We start from the raw sequence: 23,529 nt of genomic DNA on the forward strand, positions 1-23,529 counted from the left end.
CAGGGCAAAGACAATGGAGTGTTTCCCTACTTTGAAGGTCAAAGTCCCTGAGCCAACATCTATAACTGCACCAGCAGTGTGCAGAAATGGTCTACCTAAAATGATAGGTATGTGAGCATCCTCGGGCATATCTAGTACAACGAAGTCAACAGGGAAAAAGAACTTTCCTATTTGCACAGGAATGTCCTCTAAGACTCCTATAGGCTGGACCGCAGAACGATCATCATCCATCAGACTTTATCATGTTTTCAGGATCGCAAACCTAGTCAATTTCAACTTCCTAGACAGACTCAAGGGCATTACACTAATACTGGCTCCTAGGTCACACAAGGCCTTCTCAATAGAAAAGGTGCCAATACTACATGGGACTGAAAAGCTACCTGGGTTTTCTAGCTTATGAGGTGCAGTATGGGTCAAATAAGAAAATGACTCCTCAGTTAGTACGACAGTGTGCACAGTTTCAAGTGACTTCTTTTTAGACAAAAGTTGCTTCATAAATTTCATGTAAGCAGGCACTTGATTAACTAACTCAAGAAAAGGAACTTGTACGTTTAAGCTACGAATAACATTTTCAAATTTGTTAAACGATACCTGTTCCTTCGTCGGCACCAATCTCTCCGGATAGGGGGCTGAAAGAAGTAACTTAGCCCTCTCCTCAGGATCTCGCATGTCTGGTAGATCGGTGGATTTAGGCTGAAAATCCACTACCTTCTCCTTGTTGAAGCTCGAACCCTCTTTAGACCGTCTCAAGAATGAGCCATTAATCGACATTGGGTCATACTTGGGAACCGGGGCTGACCCATCAGCATTCGGGTCCTGCCTCAATAATTCCGGAGTAGTCGTACCCCGAAACAAGTGGTCCCTCAAGTTATTTGGCATTGGAGGACGAAAAGACTCACCATCAGCAGCGTAGTCAGTCGATCGACCATGTGTGTCAGTCGATCGACTGACTTCTACAGACTGTGAAGCTACCGTATCTCGCGGATGGACTGTCGATCGATCGGGTATATCGGTCGATCGATCGATATACCTGGTAATCGTCTTTTTCTTTCCACTTTGTTCATTCTGACCTTCTTCTTACTCGGCCCGCCTCATCTTTTTAAAGTGACATCCTCGACCATGGCGGGCCCATCAAGGGTAGACCCACTCCTCAAAGTAATTGCATTTAGGGTCTCCTTTTGATCCGTCTGCGTCGGTAAATGTCCCGGATCTCGAGTTGTATTCTTACTTGCCAATTGAGCAATTTGGCTCTCCAACATTTTCATCCCGACTTCTCTAGCTTGAGATTCTTTCAGCAACAAATTTTTCAACTCGGTAAAATCGGAGCCATGAGACTATTCTTTCTTCGAGGGACATACTGAGGCTTTTGATATAGGCGTGCGCTTTGCTTATGAGGGGGCACATAGTCTGCTGCTCGCTATTTGTGGAGGTGGAGTCGGATTTAAGACATTTTGGCTACTCCACCTCAAGTTTGGATGGACATTCGGCTCAAAATAAGTGTTTGTCTGCCTATAATGTTGAAAGGCGGCACAAGACTTATAGGGATTAGGACAATGATCTGAAACATGTCCCTCAGCTCCATATCTTTTGCAGACGAAAGGACCGTCTGACACAGCATTCACTTGATAAATCCCTCCTTTTGAAGCTCCTCCCAACTCGTACTTATCAAATCTCGCCGTAAAAGCCTCTAAATGCTCTGAGAAGGGGATTCAAAGACTTCTCCTTTGATTTCCCCTGGAATTTCCATACTCAGCTTTATGAGTGGCCAAATCATCAATAATTTTCCACCCCTTAGTCTCTCCCATATTCTCCTGGAATCTGCCACTAGCTGCTGCATCCAGGATCGCCCTCTGATCGTCATAAAGCCCATTATAAAATTGATTGCATAGGCTCCACTTCTCACACCCATGGTGCGGAATAGTTCGCACCAGCTTCTTGAAACGGACTCATGCCTCATGAAAGTTCTCACCAGACCCCTGTTTAAAGCTCGTGATCTGAGCTCTAATTGCATTAGTCTTCGAGGCAGAGAAATACTTCTTATAGAAGGCTAGGGCCAAAGTATTCTAGTCAGTGATCCCATTAGCACTCGGTCAGGTCTCCGTACCACTCCTTGCAAAGATCACGAAGAGAGAATATAAACATAGTTTCCTTCACCTGGTCCGGGTCACAGGTTGGTGGGGGTATGGAACAAGAGTAATCAATGAATGTCTCCATGTGCTTAGTGCATCTTCATTTGCAGCTCCCCGAACTGGTTTCTCTCAACCAAGTTGATATAGGACGGTTTGGCTCAATTTTCTATCCGTCCTGGTAATGCGAATCCCTTATAGAGATTCTCACTTTGTCGGCTCGTGAGGATTGGCTATACTTGATTCTTCAGCCATGTCTGGAGATGTGACGGTCTCAGCTGAGGAAGTAGAAATAGGTGATGAAGGTGGATCTTCCTCAAACAGCTCGTTCTCGTAGTAACTGGACAGAGTACTCAGCTCTTCCTCTGTTGGCAATACTCTAGATGATCGTCTCAACTTGCGCAAAGTATTCTCAATCTCAGGATTGAACGGTAGTAATTCACCACCCTGTGACCTGCGCATAAGAGGAAACTACAAGTAGAATATGAGAATAGTTTAAGGAACAGATGTCCCTTAAATTGAGAAAAGACTAAAATAAAACAACTAAAAATTTAAACAATTGACTCCCTGGCAACGGTGCCAAAATTTGATGCCCGTCGTTGTGTGCACCAAAAATAATATTTATAAATCCAACTACAACTATAGATAGCGGTAGCAGGGTCAAACCACAGAGAGGCAGATGCAATTCTTAGTTGTCTAATTTCAGTCTAAGGTAACAATTATGTGGGGGTTTTGATTTGAGTTGATCTATAGCTAAAGGCAATAAAAGAAAAGTAAACTAAATAAACGGATGAAATCAAATAATAAAAGGGGTGCTAAGATGGTCGGTTCAATATAGTTTCGGCGGCAGTATACTAGGTAGGTCTAAACCAAACACGTGAGACGGGAAAATAAGAAGTCCTTTCGGTCCATTCTCAACAGGTAGCATCTTTCGATCTCGCTACAGGTCCCTAATATCACTAATATTAACTTTCGTCCTAAAAAGTGACTAAAAGGCTAAATTAACTCATCTTTCGATCTCATTAATCTAGTTGTCTTAATTAGGTAGGCTATCTCCCTTCCCTATCTTTCGATCTTTATAAGGTCGGTCAATTCCTAGGCATTCAACTAGTCGCGTGCATTCGATTCGTCAAACATAACAATTAAATTAATTAAAACGAAACTAATTCTCACGTGGCCAGTCGATCGACCAGGGTGTGCGGTCGATCGACCGTGGCGCGATTCCAGGCCTACTATTCTAATGTCGCCTACTTCTACAGATTCCCTACATCCTAGCACAGGGTATTTAGCTACTCATGACTATGACGACAACAACAATAAGATTAAGGAATAAAACTACTGAATTCATGCTTGAAATAATTAAACAAACAAATAACATAAAACGATAATTTCGGCTTCGGGAAACTAATCTAGCAAGTCTAAACTATGGATGAACAAAGTAACGAAATTGATTAATTGAACAGGAGAAATACCGAATGAAATTGCAGAGAAAGGAAGAATCCGAAAAGCAGGAACGAAGGTAAATTGTATTCGAACAATTATGCCCTAATGCTAAACTCAATATAGAACCCTAAGTATTTACGATAAAAGACTTGATAATAAGCTGGATGATCGTATCGAATGAGCGGGTTACGTTATATAGAAATATTACGTAACTTTATTCTCAAAACCTAAAACACAATGGGCTTCCTAATCCTCATTCTATTATTTCACGTCAAAATAACGGCTTGGTCGATCGACCATCGTGGACCGGTCGATCGACCGATCGTCTTTGAAAGGAAGCTTCTATATGTCGTGCTCTGGTCGATCGACCATGGAGGTCAGTCGATCGACTGAAGTAGCTGATACTTGACTTCTAAATTCTCGTGGATTTGTCTTTCGGGCCTCGAAATGCACACCAAGTTCGTTTCTTGAGTAAATACTTCACGTCAAATGCAATGCAAGGTACTCGGGGACGGATTTAGCTTGATTTCTACTCATTTCGCATAAATCGCAATATTACATAAAAAAAAGTAGACGAAATGGGGCAAATAGTAGCATAAACTACATAAATGAGCTCTGAAATGCGTGTAAAATAGGGCGTAAAACAACGTATTTAGGACACGCATCACCTGGTCTTTTTGCTTGTCGACATTCTTTTGAGATGGAGTGGCATTGGTAGATTCACTGGTGAAGGTAGCTTCTGCAGAAATGCATTTTGGTTAAAAATCAGATTCCATAAACTGATAAAGTAAATAAATAAACTAATTTAAATTCATCATTCATTTACCGTCGTAGAACATTGCTCGGTGGAAATCAATACCACTATCTTCAAGAAAAGAATCAATAAACAATTCAATTTTTCTTAATAAACCAAAATCTAAATTTGCCTTGTAAACATTTAAATTTTAATTAATATCTACTTGTGTAACAAAACCTTATCGATTATTATCCTAACCTTATCCAACCTCATCTTACACAGATCTAGCTCTATCAGCAACATCAAATAATTTAGATGTCAATCAACTGACCTATACAAAGAGAGAGAAGAATATAAATAGAAAAAAACTCTAAAACCTGCCAGTCATTTCCCATATCCTCACATTTCTCTTCTAGAATTTTTTTACAGTTAACTTTAGACATTATGTCAAACAATATTCAGAAAATAAAGGCAATGCAACATGCAATTGATAATATGGTAAAAGAAATTCGAGAACTATTTGTTCGACTACGAATAGTCTTAACAGAAAGCATTATATGGGAGAAACTTAACTAAAACTCAAACTGTGTTATGCTTGTTCAAATTCTTTGTGGAAATACACCAAATGAACTACTTAACCAGGCTATGATGTCTTTGCAAAATGTAACGCGCACCGAGTTTTATTCTAGAAAAGGGTATCTGGAAGTATTAAGACAAGAAGTGGTGGAGTTTCTATTTAAGCTTGAAAGTGTTATGACATCAAGTGCATTGTGGGATTTGTGCTACGGGGGACGCACTTTATTTAGCTTTCCAGAAAGTGAACTGTCAAAATTTGAGTTGATAACTATATACTCAAATTACTTAAGGGATCAACATTTTGCATATGAGATGGAGAGAGATAGAAAAAGGACGTTGCCGTCATCTTCGTCTTCAGTTGAGAGCTGCAACCGAGAGATACGGTAGTTTCCATTTTAAACCTAGGTGTGTAAGTTGTTTTTGTTTCATTTAGAAAAATCAGCAGTTTTAGGTACTTTAACTTTGCATTATTTGATAGTATATGTTTATACCGGTAGCCAAAAGAGGATGAGATAAATTCATTCTTGTAGTGTACCATATGAGTATCGAATTTGAAGTGATATGGCACCGTGTCATTTAAGAAAAATTTAGAGGAAGAATTACTTGTGAGATACCTAACTGATGTTGCCTAACAATGCATGGCAAGTATAAGGGGTGGATGATTTCCTAGCCTAGAATGGGGCTTACTGATGTTGCCTAACAATGCATGTAAAGTAGCTATTAGGAGAGTTACCAGCCAGTTCATTTAAAATAGGAGCAAATATATTCAGTTCACCCTAGATCAAAACCTTGAACATAAACTAATAATTTAAGAAAAGCCTTATCGCTACCAGGTCAATGTAAGTAATTTTGAAATGAATCTAATGCAATGAAAATTAAGCTTTTCTGATAGTCAAGTAAATTAACACGAAAGTATTATCAATAAAAACTGTTTTTAAACTTAAGGTTCATCAAACTATAATTACCCTTCTTCCCTCCATCCTTCATAAAAATGGATGATGTTTTTTCATTTTCCTCTACAAAACAGCTTTCCCTCCCTCTAGTTAATATATTGTATTTCTGATTTTCCTATAAAAAAATAGCCCTCCTTCCCTCCCTCCCTCTCATCCTATACAAAACGGATTTTGTGAACTCATTTTCATGTATAATCTACGTCTCAGAGTGATAAAATACACACGTCGTAACCTAAAAGTAACGTTGGGAAAATATTGGTATCATACATTCCTATGTCTAATATCATAATAGACTTAAGACTGCGCAAATGTGACTGAAATCACAATGGCAGACCTGGAACTGGAATGGGGTATGGTGAAACGGAATAAAGGTGTGATTCATGGGCGAGTGGTTATGGTGAATGAAAAAAATGACATTGGTAAGTGAAAATAATACCTCTGTTACAAAGACCAATTGTCAACTTGAATCCGTAGCAGCAGCAGGCCCTTTACCAAAACCGATTGCAGATCCCGGCTCAGTGGGTCTCTTATTAAAAACGTTTACTAAAAAAACAGAGTGAAACTGGTAACTGGTGATTAAATTTATAAATGTATTAACTAAGATGTCGAGCTCATTAAAACCGTTGATTTAGACTATGTGTTCAACGCAAAGAAGAGTACCTATATAACCAGTAGGAGACAATTATCACATTCTTTCATGTCAAATGTGCTGCATCATCTAACAGTTATCACATATGCAGCTAAGCATTCGACTAAAAGATGTAACCCCGATGCCATTGTCTGAATCAATAATTTACGTTATGAGTTTAGATCGATCATATATAAAAAAGATGTAGTTTTACGCTTTCAGGATGCTAAGTAATTACCTTAGTTAGAAGCGGATTATCGACGGAACAACGTGACATATGCAAGATAGGGACCTCTAATCATCCTTGCAACTGAGAAAATTAATGCAAACAATACCTGCCATATAATAAAAACCACAACATTTTTAGTTAGAATTTTTGATCAATTTTAAAAGTTGTTATAGTATTATTCCTCGTATAAATAAAAATAACTATTGTTCAAAAGAGTCTCACTAGTGTTGTCACAATATATAATACTCAGGAATCGCTCGTACAAATATACCCCTCACAAAGAATTTCAATACTAACTCATGACTTCCTCACTCGAAAAAGAAACCTTGTTGAACTATTCACCAATTGATCATTAACAGCAACTTACAAGCTCATTCACCAAAGAAACAATCACTACCAGCACTTCCCAAACCAAGACCTACTTACTATATTACTCCCTCCGCACAAAAGAGTTCTTCTCATTTCTCTAATATATGTGAGGAATATTTTATTGAAATGGGAAGAACATAGTTGTCTGGTGGGAGTTTAAGTTAATAATATATCATCATAATTTATGATATATGGAATATGGAATATTTTATTACACAATGTGTCAAATGTTCTCGAGTTAAGAACAGTTGTTATTCCTACTTTAGCCATGGAGATTGTTTGTTTTTCCATAGCTTCATGAATAGAAACCCTGGACCACCTAACTGGCAGCTTAGCATTTAAAGGCAAGTTTTAAAAGGAACATTATCAAATCCATGTCAAAGTTCTCTCTTTGACAAACATGTCTTTGGTTTTCAACTTGTCAAACTCATCGATGGAGAAAACACCACCATCTGTCAGGAGCATTGCACCTCATTCGAGATAAAACTCACGCTGCAGAAACATAATCAGTTCATATCAGGGAAACCGTAAATCAGAAGATGTTATATCAAATACTTCAAAGACTTATCAAAGATACATATTTTGACTGTTGAAACTTATTGTGCCAGTGTCTCTCTAATCACCAGCAGCTGAAGAACCTTTACCCGAATTGTACACGGCGACAGGAGCGGTTTTCTCAGCAAATTTTAGAAACTTGGTTTACAAAAATGAAAGCATATCATCACTGCTGCAGGAATAGAATTGCTGACCCATAAGGAGTATAAAAGATGACGAGAAATTAACCCGTGACTTGGCAAAGAGAAGGCTCGCCCAAAAGGGGACGTTGATATCAACTCTTAATCTAACACCATCCGTAAAGTCCGCAACCACATAAAAGCAGGTATGACACCAAGGCAGTTAGTGCTATGAAATGAACTACATTGCAGCAATAGCAAAATATTGTCCTATGAGATTGCAATATCAAAGTTGTATGACAGTTAGTGCTGTGAATGTTATTCTTAGTTTCAGACTTATGGACTGGCTCTTCCTCAGTCTAAATCAGGGTTACCGGATTTGCAATTCGTTCAATTCGCTTTCTTAATTCTAATTCGCGATTCGTTCAATTTAGCGAATTCAATTCGCTTGCGAAATACATTATTTTAAAATTCGGTAATTCTTCAAATCCAATTCGCAAAAGGAAATCATAATTCGCTAATTCGAATCAATTCGCCTACCCTACAAAATGAATAAAATACGAAAATTATTTTAGCAAAATACTTATTCTTGATAAAATTACTTTAAACAAGTCTCCAAAGTACCTAAATAACGGAAAACTAATCAAATAACAGAAACTGATCAAGTACTACTAAATTATTTTTCCTGATTTTTTTGGTTTTTAGCATAATCATATAATTCGCTCATCTCAGCAAATTAAAAGCGAATTGGGATAAATTAAGATGAAAACGAATTGCGAATTAATTCGTTCGAATTAATTCGCAATTCGGAGGGGGGGCGAGCGAATTAGGTAACCCTGGTCTAAAACCTGACTTTACGGCTGGTTGTGTCCTATAAACTAAATCTTATATTCCCTCCGTCTCAATCATTTGTTTACCTTTTAATTCTTTTTAAGGAGTACTTAAATCAAAGATAAACAAATGAACTTTAAGTTGATATTTCTCATTTTCATAAAATGTTCCTGGTACTCCATTAACTTCAATGACCCCCCCTAATTTTTAAACATATAATCACAAAATAAATTTGTGAAGGTTTCAAAGATAAATGTAACTGCATTTATCACATTAGGAGCAAAACTTAAGCAACAATCGAGATTAAGCGGCTGATTCAGGACCATGAAACAATATTCAATATCATGGACCATGGACCATGGTCAGTCTTACGAGTTCAGCACAACAGAAAGAATGATGAACTATATATTTCATCATGCTCTCACTTCATGAGCCTAAACCATTGACAATAGAGAAAGTAACTCACACAGTTTATCAATTCTCTCATCTTTTGTTAGTGCGATATGATATACTCGCATTAGACAACCAAATGTCGACCCAGCAGGAATGTGTTGTGGATTTGGCAACGACCTTTACATATATAAAATCCGAAATTCGAAAAAATAAAACAATAGAAAAAGAAAGAACCTTTGAAGACTATCAGTAACTTGGCTAAATCTACCATCACAATTAAATATAAGAGTGGTAGAACATATTCATCTTAATCGTCAATATGAAACGCTATTGGACTAAGCCCAGTATAATAATAATAATCCAACTCCTAATAGTATATACTCGCTTATTTTCGATTGTTAGTTTGGTTAACATAATGGAGGTGGAGGGATATGGAAGGGAGGGAAAGTGAATCCCTCTATAGCCCTCCTCCAAGCCAAATTACTTCCCCTCCAACAAAGGAAAAATTTGGAGGGAAAATGACTTCCTCCCTTTTCCCTCCCTTTCCCTTCCGTCCTTCCCTCTCCCCTCCCTTTCCCTCCCATTTCGGTATCCAAACAAGGCCTTAGTGAATTGCATGGACTCGGAATCAACTTCACATTTGGAAAACAGAAATAAAATTTGCATTTAGTTCCTATATATTATTATATATTATTAAGGACAACATATAAAGAGGCACCTGTAAAAAATTTTCAGGATAGTCACTTTTTGGTTCACTATCAAGAAAGACTGTAATGGAGTAAATAAGCTAACCATTGGAGTAAAGTAAGAAGGCATTCTACCTTGGATCAATTTTATTTTGCATAAGACTAAATTTAATTGTTGGTCAAATTCCGACTGATATCCCAGAAGTAATGTTCTCTCTAGCTAGCGTCACTTGACCCAACATTCTAAAGGCCTAAAATTGGTTTCCATCACCATAATCCACTAATATTAAGATTAATAGTAAAGAAACAACTCTATAGGTGAAAATAAAACTATTCTAGAGTATACACGAAGAAGGTTCATGCAGACAAACAGATCAGGATTACCTATCCCGATAGATATGACAGCGGTGACTTCCCATATTGGATTATGTTAATAAAACTGTATTGACAATTCGGCATAAAATAAACAGAAAGAGAAATGGATCCACCTATGAATGTCAAACTCAGGATGTCTAAGATGGGCACCCCTTCCAAATCCCCACATATACAACTTTCCACCGTGGTAATCGCCTTATCGTGAAACTTAGAAGCACCAATTAACTTGATATATTAACCCTGAAGTGCAGCAAGTTTACAAGGCAACTTTTGAATATAAGCATTTCCAGATCCAAGTTGATAACTGGAATCACTCCCCAGCTATAAATCTTAATGGTCACTGTATAAGCAACGTCAAATATTTCAGTGAACCATAAAAGACAATTCTCCCTGCAGATAGGGAAATGGAAACTCTCACTAAAATGACCACATATTAATCCGATTAGGATTCTTATTTAGGAAATAACATATTCAGTTTTTATACTATATATACACATCTATGATCTATGATTATATATCTCATTATCTCATGAACTTAACCTAATTATTATTCTTATTCTCTACAATTTTATTATACGATAAAAAAAAAATCAATCAAGATGAATTCATGGTTACACAAATTTCCAATGGATGTTCAAGTCGAAATCCTCAAGGGATTGCCCTTAAAAAGTCTACTACGATTGATGAGTACATGTAAATCGATTTACACGATTATAAGCAGTCCTTCCCTTATGTTAGCATCGTCGATATATGACACGGGCTACCATATTTACTCCTACCACAAGGGTGGACTCCAAAGATTTTATTTTGTCGTATCGCGACACCGGTAAACAATGGATGGTCTTAACAAAATTAAGTCACCCAAATTAGACCCCTAGGTTACAAAAATGGATGGTCTTGTAACAAACACTCGTACATACTACATACACAAATAAAAGAGACTCGTGCACCTCGTGCTCTATTGCAATCAATTGCACTGCACTCGTGGGACTTTTTTTCTACTTAGCACACCACTTTACCACATACTAACAAACATAATTTACATAACGAATTACGTACCTAAACATAGTTTGGATATTTAAAGAACACAGGTTTTACTGAAGAACACTTGCAACAACAAGATGACCAAAATGAAGAGCTCTGTGTAAGCTACTCCAATTTGATTCTCCATTCTAAAAAAAGCGGGCATAATGAGCTACATGACCATAATGAGCATCAAATTTATTTATTGCTTCAAACCAAGGACAAAACCAATATTAAGCAAGGGAGCATATAAACCAAGAAGATAGAGCATCTATGATCTTAGCTCACTAATTTCTAGTTCAACCCAGATGAGACACCTGAATATTGTGATATTGGTCAAATAGTTAGTAGAAAATCAAAGAAACAAATGATTTTGATAAAGCAGTGATCAAATTCGACAATCAACAATAAAATTGAGAGCTAGAAGAAAATAATTCGGAATCAGATTAATATAGAAGTGGAGCCGCAGCATTTACCTAATGTTCGTACTCTTAAGAGCTTTAGTCGCATCGTCCAAAGTCTCAAACTGCACCCAAATGCAAAGTTACTTCGAATTCGGGAGATAAATTTCATGCCATTCTTAAAAGACGACTGCATAAAAAGTATGATTAAGGAGGACAAATTAAGTATACCTTCAAATAGTGATAAAGAACAATTAGTGTCTTGAATTGCTCTTCCATTTGCTGATGAATCCCAAACAAAAAAAGCGAGAAAAGAGAGTTAATCGGTAGTATCTAAACAACAAGGCATCGGCAACACCACGGAGGCGAGAATTAAATGCAAGCGAAGGGAAGAATATATGTGAATACCACTCGTTCCGGAATCAAAAAGAGACAAAGGTGAAGTCCCAGACGGCGTAGCCATCAAAGTCTGCATAACGGGAGAAGAAAAGAGAGTCATCATGAGAACAGAAGCACGCTTATCAATCATCGGAATCAACCAGAATTATATGTCTATTTCAAATACCAAATTGAATTTAAAAACCGAAGAAAGGAAGAACTTGATCAAGATGTAGGCAATAATGCGAGTGCTCATACTCTCTGGTTCAAACTACACAAAAGGAAAAAAATTAGTTTAGGTCTTAAGATGAGAGGACGAAGGGAGTATGCTCAATCGACACGTGTTCCACTAATCGTAATGAGAGATTACCCTAACAAATATCCAACGCTGTGAACTAACTATAAAGTTCTTGAATACCAGCTTTGACAAGCTATCTTTCCGGCCTTTTTATTATACTCCTTTACCCTTAAATTGCCTGTGTATAGTGTTCTAGAGCTAACACTGAGAGCGGGGCTATATTAGAGTCCAAAAGTAAACATTGATTAATTTAGGACAATAAAACTTCAGAATAGACATGGGGGAGTGAATCGGCATTAAAACAAAGCTCTAAAGACTATAATAACAAATGTAACATTAGGATCTTTTAGTAAAGATCTTATAGTTAAATGCCGGTGTGTAGTTTAACGCATTTGTTTACCTAGATTCTAACTTCATGCATACCATATCAGACTGGTAGCCCCTCTCCACACTTTTAGAGTTGAAAATCGGATGAGGCCAATTAGAGCTGTAAAGAAAGCCATGGCCACTGTCAAGAATCAAAGATGCTGCCACTTTGCAGTGTCTTCGATGGATGGCTGAGAGAGCTTTTCTGCGACAAGTTACAGTAAACATGCTGAAATAGGAGAATCAGATTAGGAATATGTTGCATCAGATAATGATACATTGACTCCCATACCATTAAGAAATACTCTCTTCGATCATTTCATTTATATTGTCCTCATTTCACATTAGCAATCAACCGTCATCATCATGACTACGCTTTCCAACAAAATATATATTATGATATGAATACTAACTCCTATCACTGAGATTTGATGTGTCCTATTTGTCATTGGGGTACTCTTCCTGTTACTGAATCTGGTCTTTTGTGTATATATTAATTTACCTGTTTAACTTGCATAAATTGTTATGCTTAACTTAGGTTTATCGCATATCAATTTGTCACGTTTAACTCTTTAACTGACATAAATTGCTCTGCCTAGCTTTGGGGGCCATGATTTATAACTCTCATGTACATGTAAAGGTAATGCTTATCTGTTATGGCACTATACAATAGCTACCAAATTTCATAATTAAATAAACAAACCTTGTCAAAAGAGTAAGAAATACAATCACGAGTACCCCCATTCAGGAAAATCGAAAGTCTTTTTTTATCAAAGCAGATGCACGTAAGAAATTCAATATGAACAGTAAAAGAAACAATACTATTATACTGAATGTTTTAAGCTAGGTCGTTCTTAATTTTTTAGTACCTATAACCATCTTGCTAACAAGACCTTCATGAATGTGGCAGCCCAGGATTCGATCCAAATTTGAAGTACCCAATTGTTCCGTGGCTGATGGTTAGACCACCTTACCATGCATTAAACCTATAAACCTACACACGAATAAATATCAGCAATCAACACATTAGTACCACTGCTTTGATTCAAATTATTATCGTGCATGAAGTTTATGAACTTTCTTATTCATCATCATATAAGGTGATCATCAGTAATAAAAAATAACAATAAGATTGCATTTTTCCTACTATATGGAGTACCTAACATATCAAACCTTCGCCTCAATCATTTGTTTACCTTTGATTGAAACAAAACGTTCCTCAGGACAAAATAAAAAGAAAAAAGGTAAACAAATAATTTGATCGGAGGAGTATATATGCTTAAAAAGGTTAAGAAGAGGACCTCAGGAGGCAGAAGCTTCCATAGGATAATGTTCAGAGAAATCAATTTGAACCCATACTAAAAGCACAAAAATAACCGAGAATTTGAAAAGTAATAATAAAGGCTACTCTTTAGAGCCCCAAATAATTGCATGAATTGGAAATGAAAATCTTTCCCTCATCCCCCAAATTGCTAGCTTACGGTCTCACACTCAACACCAAAATCAACCCAATGAACTAACTATTCAAGGATTAAACTACCGAAACGAATGGAAACCAAGTAAAAACAATGAAGCCTAGCAATCTAGCATCCAATGTAGCTATTGTTTTGTCAATATTCAATAATTTCTAGCATTACAAAGAAACAATTTTTAACTTTACAATATCCAAGCCACACTAATGTTCCATATCTTAAGCATATAAACAAAACAAAACAAAGATACATATTAACACGGATGTGATCTGAATTTTTTAAAAAAAAATCAAATACCCATACCTCTACAACGCCAGGCCTGCGTCTCACCTACTTCGTCTTAGCAATTTCCATTCTCCTTTGCAGCTGAAAGTAATAAACACAAAAGGCGATTCAATGAGAGTTTAAATTTCGAAGTATACCTACATAAAGCTGTGCGCATCCCATCGGTTTTAGGAGCGTCAGAATCAAAAGACTACAACATGCAAACTCAAGATTCAACCGGTACATAACCCAGAAATTTAGTGATAATAGCTCCCCAACATGCAAATCCACATACTGAAATTATCATATTATTTATCAAAATCAACATTAATTCAACAATAATTTGTTATGGACGTTTTTGCTTGTAATTCGATTCGATGTTCAATTGATTTCTGTTTTATCAAAGCCTGGGTTAATTATCCAAATATTTTCAAAAATTAACAAAAACTCAACAACTTAACAGTCAAAACAAGCAAACAAAATGATCTGAACTTCGATCAAATACTAATTGAACACCGAATTACCCAACTAAAACAACAATTAAGATCAAACCTAAATCAAATACTTCGATTAAGAAAATAGATAGAAAACGAAATGAAAAATAAGACGACAACAACGGAACAGCCAACCGGCTACTGTTCCACCAAAAAGCAAATTTAAAAAGGGAAAAGTTGAAGGAACCCACCATAATAAAAGAGAATGAAGACGCAGCAATAATAATCGAAAGATGCATGGCTGAGAAGTTGAGAAGACATAACTTGGTGACGGATTTGAAGCAGGGTTAATTTGAGATTTGATTAAAAAAAAGGGGTAAATGAAAGAAAAATAAATCGCATGAGAGAAAGAGAGAGAGAGGGGGAGAAGAGGAAAGCAACGACGACAATAATAATAATAATAGTTAGGGGCAAAATTGGGCAAAATGGACAAAGTTACTGTTACAGCTACATTAGGGGAAGTTTGGGATTTTAAAAAATGGACAAAGTTACTATTACAGCTATAGTAGGGAAAGTTTGGGATTTTAAAAGAGTATGGATAAGTCATTTCCACAACCATTGGATCATGCATGGTGAAAGGTTGAGATTGAAAGCAAGAAACACACTTAACACTAATTAATTCACTTCTCTCTCTAGTTTTAGTAATACATTCACTAATTAATTATCATACATAATTAACACCACCTTTTGTCTTATACTTCAAAGTTTATGAAAATTTTGTTAACATTTTTCCTGTTTCGGTTTTTTTCGTTTTTTTTTTTAGACAAGTTTTCGACATTTTAGGATTTTACGAGTGTAATTCTAACAGCAAAAAGTGTAATTATAAGGAATGTTTACGAGAATTTTGCGTTTTAAAAGTTTAACTTCAGTCTTTTTCGAGTGATTTTAACGAATTTGTAATTTTATCACAAGTTATTGTAATTTTAACATTTTACGAGTGTTATTTTAACGACAAAAAGTGTTATTTTAGTCCAGGTAAGTGTAATTTCAGTCCAATGAGATTGTTATTGATTGTTATTTTAGTCCAGGAGAATGTAATTTTAGTCTAGAAAAGTGTAATTTTAGTCCAGGAAAGTATAATTTCAGTCGTGAATATAATTTTAGTCCATTGAGGGTGTAACATTAGTCCAATGAGAATATGACCAAGTCCATTGAGAGTGTAACATTAGTCCAATAGAAGTAAGTGTAATTCTAGCAGAAAAAGTGTAATTTTAGCCGAAAAAAGAGTTATTTTAGCAGAAAAAAGTATAATTTTAACAGAAAAAAGTGTAATTTTAATAGAAAAAAGTGTAATTTTAATAGAGAAAAGTGTAACTTTAATAATAGAGAAAAAAGTAACTTTAACACAAAAAAGTGTAATTTTAATAGAAAAAAAGTGTGATTTTAATAGAAAAAAGTGTGATTTTATTAGATAAAAGTGTAATTTTAATGGAGAAAAATGTGTAATTTTAACAGAAAAAAGTGTAATTTTATCAGAAAAAAGTGTAATTTGAATAGAAAAAAGTGTAATTTTAATAGAGATAAGTGTAACTTTAATGGTGAAAAGTGTAGTTTTAATAAAAATAAGTGTAATCTTAACTTTAGGAGAACATAAAAATAAACAAATAAAGAGAAAATCTGGAAAAAAATAGATCTAACTTTTTCATTTGTTTTTTTAAAAACAAACTCAAAATTCCAATATCAAAACAAACTCAACACAAATCAAACCGAAAATTAAAACGAGATATCAAAAACCGAAAATATTAGATATCAAAAACGAAAATATTACAAAAAAAAAATCCCAGATCTGGAAAAAGGAAAAAAACGAGATATCAAAAACGAAAGTTAAAACTTGTTCTCAGAAATTAAAAGAAAATGAAAAGTAATGGGTAAACAAAACAAGATGTAAATTTCAAATTGGTTTTCGAAAAAACAAAAAACAACACTAACCCATACAAAGTTGGATCTACCGGACGAAAAAAAAACTAAAAAAACTAAAAAAAAAAAAAAAAAAAAAACCTATGTATGTAATAGATCTGACAAAATGGACGAAAAAAACAACACAAAACATTAAAAACCGAGTGAGGGTGGCTTAGATCTTGAAAAGGGGAGGGAGGTGGTGGGCTGGTGGGGGCGGCGTGGAGGAGGTGGCGGCAGTGGGGGCGTATGAGGGCGGCAGATTTGCTGGGCTGGTGGAAGCGGCATCGTAGGGGTGGCGTGCGGGAGATGTGGTGGTGGTGTCGGGTTGTGGGAGGTCTGGTGGTAGCAGTGGTGTCGGGGAAGGTGGCGAGAAGGGTGGCGTTGTGGTCGGCGGTAGAGCGGCCGATGGAGGGAGTTGTAGTGGTGGTGAGATTGGTGGTTTTGGTGTGGGGGTGTCGTGCGTGGTGGGGTTGTGGTGATGGTGTGGGGGTGGGGGTGGGTGGTGGTCGTGTGGGTAGGGGGAGGTGGGCTGGTGGCCGGTGGGTTGGGGAAGGGAGGGGTATTTTTTTATTTTTTTGGGTTTTGAATTTTAGGTTTTTTAGGGTAAGAGGTTTTGAGAGAGAGTGTGTGAAGAAAATTGTGTGGATGATAGATAAGTAGGTGGGAGGAAAAAGGTATATATATTAAATTAGTGGTTAATTAGGATTAATTAATGTTCTAGTGAGAGAGTGGGTTTAATTAGCTTTAATCTCATTTTTTCTTGTGTAAATCTCAGCCTTTCATTTTTCTCATCCAAAGGCTATAAGGAGAACTTATGGACTCAAGGGAAGGAGGGGGACTTACATGATCCTAATACTATATATATATATATATATATATATATATATATATATATATATATATATATATATATATATATATATATATATATATATATAGAGAGAGAGAGAGAGAGAGAGAGAGAGAGAGAGAGAGAGGATCATATGAGTATAACTCATATATTTAGGGATTGAGGATCAATCTTAGCCATCTAAAGTAATAGATCCTACGTCTTATATTTAACACATAGAATTAAGGGTAGTTTGGTAATTTCGTTTCTTTGTATATATACCCTCCGCTTCCCTAATTATATCCAGTTTTTTCAGTTGCTTAATTTAATCATCAATTTCTTTCTCTCTCTAAATTCATCTTCATCGACATCCATGGATTCCTTCTTTCTCCTGCTTATTTCTTGCGCGCTTCGTTAATTTCTATTTCTTATTAAGGATTACACTTGTCTTCAATCTTAATTGCTATGTCAGGTATATCTTCTTTCTTTCTGCTGCTGATTTTTCCTTGATTTGTTAATTTCCAGCTTTATTTTGTTGTTATTTTTGTCTTTTTTCACATATTCGCTACGTTTATTATGAATTCATGTTTAGATTTATAATTTTCAGCTTTATTTTTATGTAATTGTTGATTTTGTTACACATATTTGAATTACTCTTCTTTTTCCTGCTTTTGTGTTCGATTTTATGTCTAACTTCCTCATATGCAGCTTTATTTTAATTTACTTGTTGTTTTTCTTACATATGTTTGCATTTGCTAGTGTTGTTACTTCGTTCTTCTGAATTTGTCTATATTTTTACTTTTCTTACGATTTTATTGGTGTACTGAATGAAATTTCAAGTTTCATACTGTTTTTGCTACCTATATTTTCAATTTTCTCTTGATTTTGCCGTCATTGTAACTTATTGTTTACTTTACATCGGTTTTCGGCTGTTGTAATGCATTCTCGTACTATATTCGTTTTTGAGACCTTGAATCGCTTTCACAATATTACAATAATAACAGTTGTTCAATATAATATCACTCCATATTCAATACAATATCACAACTATTACAATACCAAATTTTGTCCCCCTCTTTGTTTGCTTATTACTGTTATGTTTTGAATTGCTTCTTATATTGCATTCTTTTTGAGATCTTTGATAGTTGTGTACCTTCTTCCGGATTCATCTCTCACGATACTAGTGTGTCTCAAATTACTTCTATTCCACGCATTGAAAGTCCTCCCCCACCTACGTCTAATGATAATCATTTTCTTTGAAATTACTTCTACTCCCCGCATTGAACAACCTCTGTTTCTTATCATGAACATCAACTGTTTTTGGAATCCACACCTGGTGGTACTGAATTGTGGTCAAGAAATGTTGCAATTCAGTTTAAACCTCAACTTGGTCAGATTTTTGCAAAATTGGAAGACGCTATCAGTTTTTATAATGTCTATGCAGAAGCATGTGGTTTTGAACCTAGTAAGTCCTCTCAAAAAAAAATGTTGATGGTGCCATCTTTTATAAACTTGTTGTTTGTAATCGTGAAGGGTTTAGAGATGGTAAGAAAAGGAAAGCTATTGTTCATGATAGTGTAGTGGAGCAGCCACTTATAAAGCCGTTTGATATTAAGAACAATAAACTAACTAGGATTGGTTGTGATGCTATGATTGAATTTCGCCTTATCAAGGATGTTTATGTTGTAACTCAGTTTCGTGAATGGCATAATCATCGTCTTTGTTCGCTCACAAATCAAGAATTTCAAAGAAAAAAGAGACACCTTCATCTTTTTCATAAGAAGGCAATTATTGATCATTCAAAAGTTAATTTAGTTCCTACATCGGCATATAGATATTCTAAGGAACATGCAGATGGTTATGAGAATGTTGGTGCTCAATTGATTGATTTTAAGAACTTTGGAAGGGATATCAAATGTTTCATAGGAGATAAAGATGCTCAATTGTTTATCGATAATTTCGAGAACCTCCGTCAAACCAATCCAGGGTTCTACTTTGCTTATGAAGTAGATTCTTTCAAATGTTTGGTTCGTTTGTTTTGGTGTGCCTTGCAGGCACGTCGAAATTACTCTTCCTTTGGTGATTTGGTCGATTTTGATCCAACTTACGGTACAAATAAATATTCTATGATTTTCACTCCTTTTATTGGGGTAGACCACCACAAAAGATCTGTGACTTTTGCTGCTGCATTGTTGTTTCATGAGGATGACGATTCATTTAAGTGGGTTTTCGAGAAGTTCTTAGACGCTATGGGTCAGCGAGAGCCGCAATGTATAATCACTGACCAATGTTCAGGAATAAAGAAGGTTGTACCCAAAGTTTTCAAGAAGGCTAAGCATAGATATTGCATGTGGCATATTATGCAAAAGGTCCACGACAAGATTGGAATTACAATATCAAGGAGGCGATTTTGTGAGTCGTTTGAATTCTGTTGTTTGGGACTCGACTTGGAACTGCGAGAATTTGAACGGAAGTGGTCTAACTTAATTGCTGAACATAACTTGCAAGCAAATTCATGGTTGTCATACATGTATAAAAAAGAAAGCGATGGATCGGCTTATTATCGTGATATTCCTATGGGATGTCTTCTCGAACAACTCAACGATCGGAGAGCGAATAGCTTTTTCAAGCGTTTTGAAAATATACATGGTACACTTGTTGAGTTTTGGATGCGTTTTCAAAGCGCCATGGATCAACAACGCCATACTCAAAAGCAACATGATCGAGACAGTGATTATACTTTACCCCAATTAGCTACGTCTCTACACTTGGAAGCTCATGCGTCCAAGGTTTATACCCATGCTATTTTCAAAGATTTTCAACAAGAGGCTGCTGCCTCCATGTGTTCTCTTAGTGTTGGTGGCTTCACACCACCTCGGCCGATGATACGAGAGGTCATTGTTATTCGACGCTAGAATGCGAGAAGAGTTATCAAGTAGTGTTCAATTCTACAAGCACTCATGCAGAATGTTCTTGTAAGTTGTTTAATAGGAAGGGTATTATTTGCAGACACATTATTTGGGTTTTCTCTGGGAAACAAGTTAGGACTTTGCATGATAAGTACATACTTTATGCTTTGGACAAAGAATGCACAAAAGATCCCTCTATATGGTTCACATGGTGAGTTAATTGACGACTTTGATGGCACTGATGTAAGGAAGCTGGAGATGTGCAAATTATGGTCAGAGTTCTACTCAACTATCAGTTTGCTGAGAACTATGCCTAACAATCGAGATCGCGATCTTCTTTGACACATTGAAGCAATTTCGGGTCAAACTCAATCCACAAGCACGATCAATGACAAAAGAGCGGGAGTTGGAAATGCTTCTTGGATGTAGTTCCTCAATCGAAGTGAAGATTCTACCACCTCGTCATGCAAAGAACAAGGGTAGTGGGAAGAGAATGATATCAACAAAGCAACAATGCATTGCCAAAGCGGAGAAGCCAAAAGGCTTTGCAAAAATTGCAAACAATTGGCTAACCATGATAAGCGTAATTGCCCTCATCCTTTTGTACACGACATCGAGAATCGGGTATGTTACCTAAATAAATATATTCTATTACATTCTTTCTATAAGTAAGATGCCATACGATTTCTGTTTATGAGTTTTATTTTTGGAATTGTATATACTTTTTGATATTTGTTGACGACTACTCGTTGTGTTGTTTATGATCTTAATTTCAAAAAGCTGTATCAACTCGTGCTTGTTCATTTCGACAACTACTTGTTGTGTTGTTTTGCATTTTTCGGGGAGTTCAGATGATGATTGACATGTATACTGATTCATGTTCATCAAGGTCATCCAAAACATTATTTGTGTCGTCGGCTCTTGGTTGGAGGATTCTTTGTTGATGAAGCTCAATATATATAGTTGGAGGATTCTTTGTTGATGAAGCTCAATATATATAGGATATACATGTCATAGTTTCATTACTATTATATAAATTACACTCCATACGTTAGGATTTACGTAGTGATATAAGTGTGATATTTCATTGTTAGGCGTCGATATTTCATAGTTAGACGGGTGATATTTCTTCCATAGTGCTTTAAAACAGTATTATCGATTATGCGATATTTTACCGTACATGTGGTGATATTGCATTGTCAGTCGTGTGGTATTTCTTAAATAAAGATTCCAAAATGTATTATCAGAAGTCGATATTTCAATGTCCATGTTCGAACTTATGATTAAAATGAATGTGGTGGAATATTGATGACGATGGGTTTTTAAATGTACATATTGTGATATTTCATAGTTAGAACTATGATATTGCATTTGAAGTATAATGTGATATCACAATATACCGAATACAATATCACACTTGTATCAAATAAACACAACACGTATGACAATAATTTCAGTATTCTTTACAGTATCACAGTCTGTTCAATACAATACCGCGTAATATTCATTTCAAAATTTTACTTTTTTGGGGATAATTATTATCCTCGCAGTTTCTACAATATCACATGATATCGAATACAATATCATACATGTCTTAAATAAATATCACAAGTGTGAATAATTATTATCCTCACATTTTTAGGGCATACAAAATCACAAGATAGCGAATACAATATCATACTTGTCTTGAATAAATACCACATCTGACCCATTAATTACAGTATTCTTTACAATATCACAACGTATTCAATACAATACCACATAATTAGACGTGTCATGTGATACAATATTTCAACTTATTCAATACAATATCAGCTGTTCTTCTATACAATATCACGGTTTCTAATAAAGAGATTCCTCATGCAAAAATATTCCGAGGTAACGGTGATAGGTTACAGTATTGTTTACAATATCACAATGTATTCAATACAATACCACATAATTAGACGTGTCATGTGATACAAAATTTCAACTTATTCAATAAAATATCAGCTGTTTTTCTACACAATATCACGGTTTCTAATAAAGAGATTTCTCAGTCAAGTGTGACTAATGTTTGTTTAATAAGAGTTACTATATCACATGTTTTTGTCTTTTCCAAATAATATGTCATTTTGAATGCTGTTAAAGTATCAATTTCACCTAATGTACGATTTAAAGTTTAAATACCACGAATTAAATAATACAATCTCACAATGCATTTATTCCAATATCACACCTGTAAGATAAACTAATTGATCAACAAATAGCTGCATGAACTCTTTTAAAATAGCACATTAACACTAATTTGATATATCTTCATTACAAAACCTTATCAAACGATCTAGATTGTACCATTTTTGTCTACCTATTACAAATCAAACTCCAAACCCATTTTTGTCTACCTATTACAAATCAATCTGACAATGCATTCATTCCTAAGTCAGATTACACACTTTCTATTTTCCTACATTGCTGCCTCGTCCTCGACCTCTTACTCTTGCATATTGTGCAACTGTTTTGATCCTCTGACCACCACTTGTGTTTTGCCCATTGACAATACCACTGAAATCCCAAATATGTTCACCGATTAATATATCTCCATAGTCAAATAAAACAAAAACGAATATATTTACAAAGTAATGACATTATTATATCCGATTAGCCATTTTATTATTTTATTTATTTACCTTTTAGGAGAACTACGAAGAACAGGCATTTCAGTATTCACCGGCTTTTGCACATCTTGACCCTTGCCTCCTTTTACAGGTTTTTTGTTCATTGATGCATCTCTTTTCAGTTTCAGTTGAGGCCAGACTTCTTCCTTTATTGCTATGAACTCTGCTACTTTTTGAATGACTTGTTCCCTAATTCCATTTATGTCGCCCAAGACTAATCTTTTTGCCATTTCGCCCAATAGTATCTCGGCCAACCTTTCCATCAAGATCTCGATTCAAATACTTCTCCCTCATACCTTATCATGTGCGGCATTAGAAAAGTCTTAGGATTCACTTTGTTCTTTAGTTCCGGTTTTTGCCATTTGAAGCTTACGTTAACAATGTTAAATCCTATTATTTCTTCAGCTTTCGACCTTTTCTTTGCTTCCAGATAGTCACTCATGCATGAAGCCTGACACATTTAAAGCCAACCATCGGATTAAACCCACATATATTATCCAACAATTTCTCAGATTTCCAT

General features: G+C 35.7%; 1 protein-coding gene and 2 long non-coding RNA genes across 5 annotated transcripts; 1 reads left to right on the plus strand and 2 right to left on the minus strand.

The window, feature by feature from the left end:
• Window positions 1-4,141: 4,141 nt before the first annotated feature.
• On the minus strand, window positions 4,142-6,833 carry LOC141656136 (uncharacterized). 2 transcript variants are annotated; one of them, XR_012548374.1, is made up of 4 exons: window positions 6,701-6,833; window positions 6,495-6,614; window positions 6,271-6,377; window positions 4,142-4,308 (listed from the first exon to the last, which is right to left on the minus strand). It is a non-coding gene; the product is annotated as an uncharacterized LOC141656136 (long non-coding RNA). The 2 variants fall into 2 exon arrangements; XR_012548375.1 differs by having other exon boundaries at window positions 6,271-6,396.
• Window positions 6,834-11,894: 5,061 nt separating this feature from the next.
• On the minus strand, window positions 11,895-15,065 carry LOC141656137 (uncharacterized). 2 transcript variants are annotated; one of them, XR_012548377.1, is made up of 6 exons: window positions 14,907-15,065; window positions 14,261-14,323; window positions 13,355-13,479; window positions 12,543-12,690; window positions 12,009-12,092; window positions 11,895-11,912 (listed from the first exon to the last, which is right to left on the minus strand). It is a non-coding gene; the product is annotated as an uncharacterized LOC141656137 (long non-coding RNA). The 2 variants fall into 2 exon arrangements; XR_012548376.1 differs by having other exon boundaries at window positions 12,520-12,690.
• Window positions 15,066-15,193: 128 nt separating this feature from the next.
• Window positions 15,194-20,694, plus strand: LOC141655462 (protein FAR1-RELATED SEQUENCE 5-like). The gene is made up of 4 exons (XM_074462541.1): window positions 15,194-15,247; window positions 18,818-18,908; window positions 18,977-20,337; window positions 20,530-20,694. Exons 1-4 carry the CDS (start codon window positions 15,194-15,196, stop codon window positions 20,692-20,694), a joined length of 1,671 nt encoding a protein of 556 aa, XP_074318642.1.
• The last annotated feature ends 2,835 nt before the right edge of the window (window positions 20,695-23,529 follow it).

Source organism: Silene latifolia, chromosome 5 (assembly GCF_048544455.1).
Source record: "Silene latifolia isolate original U9 population chromosome 5, ASM4854445v1, whole genome shotgun sequence".
In the NCBI taxonomy this organism is placed as follows: Eukaryota; Viridiplantae; Streptophyta; class Magnoliopsida; order Caryophyllales; family Caryophyllaceae; genus Silene; species Silene latifolia.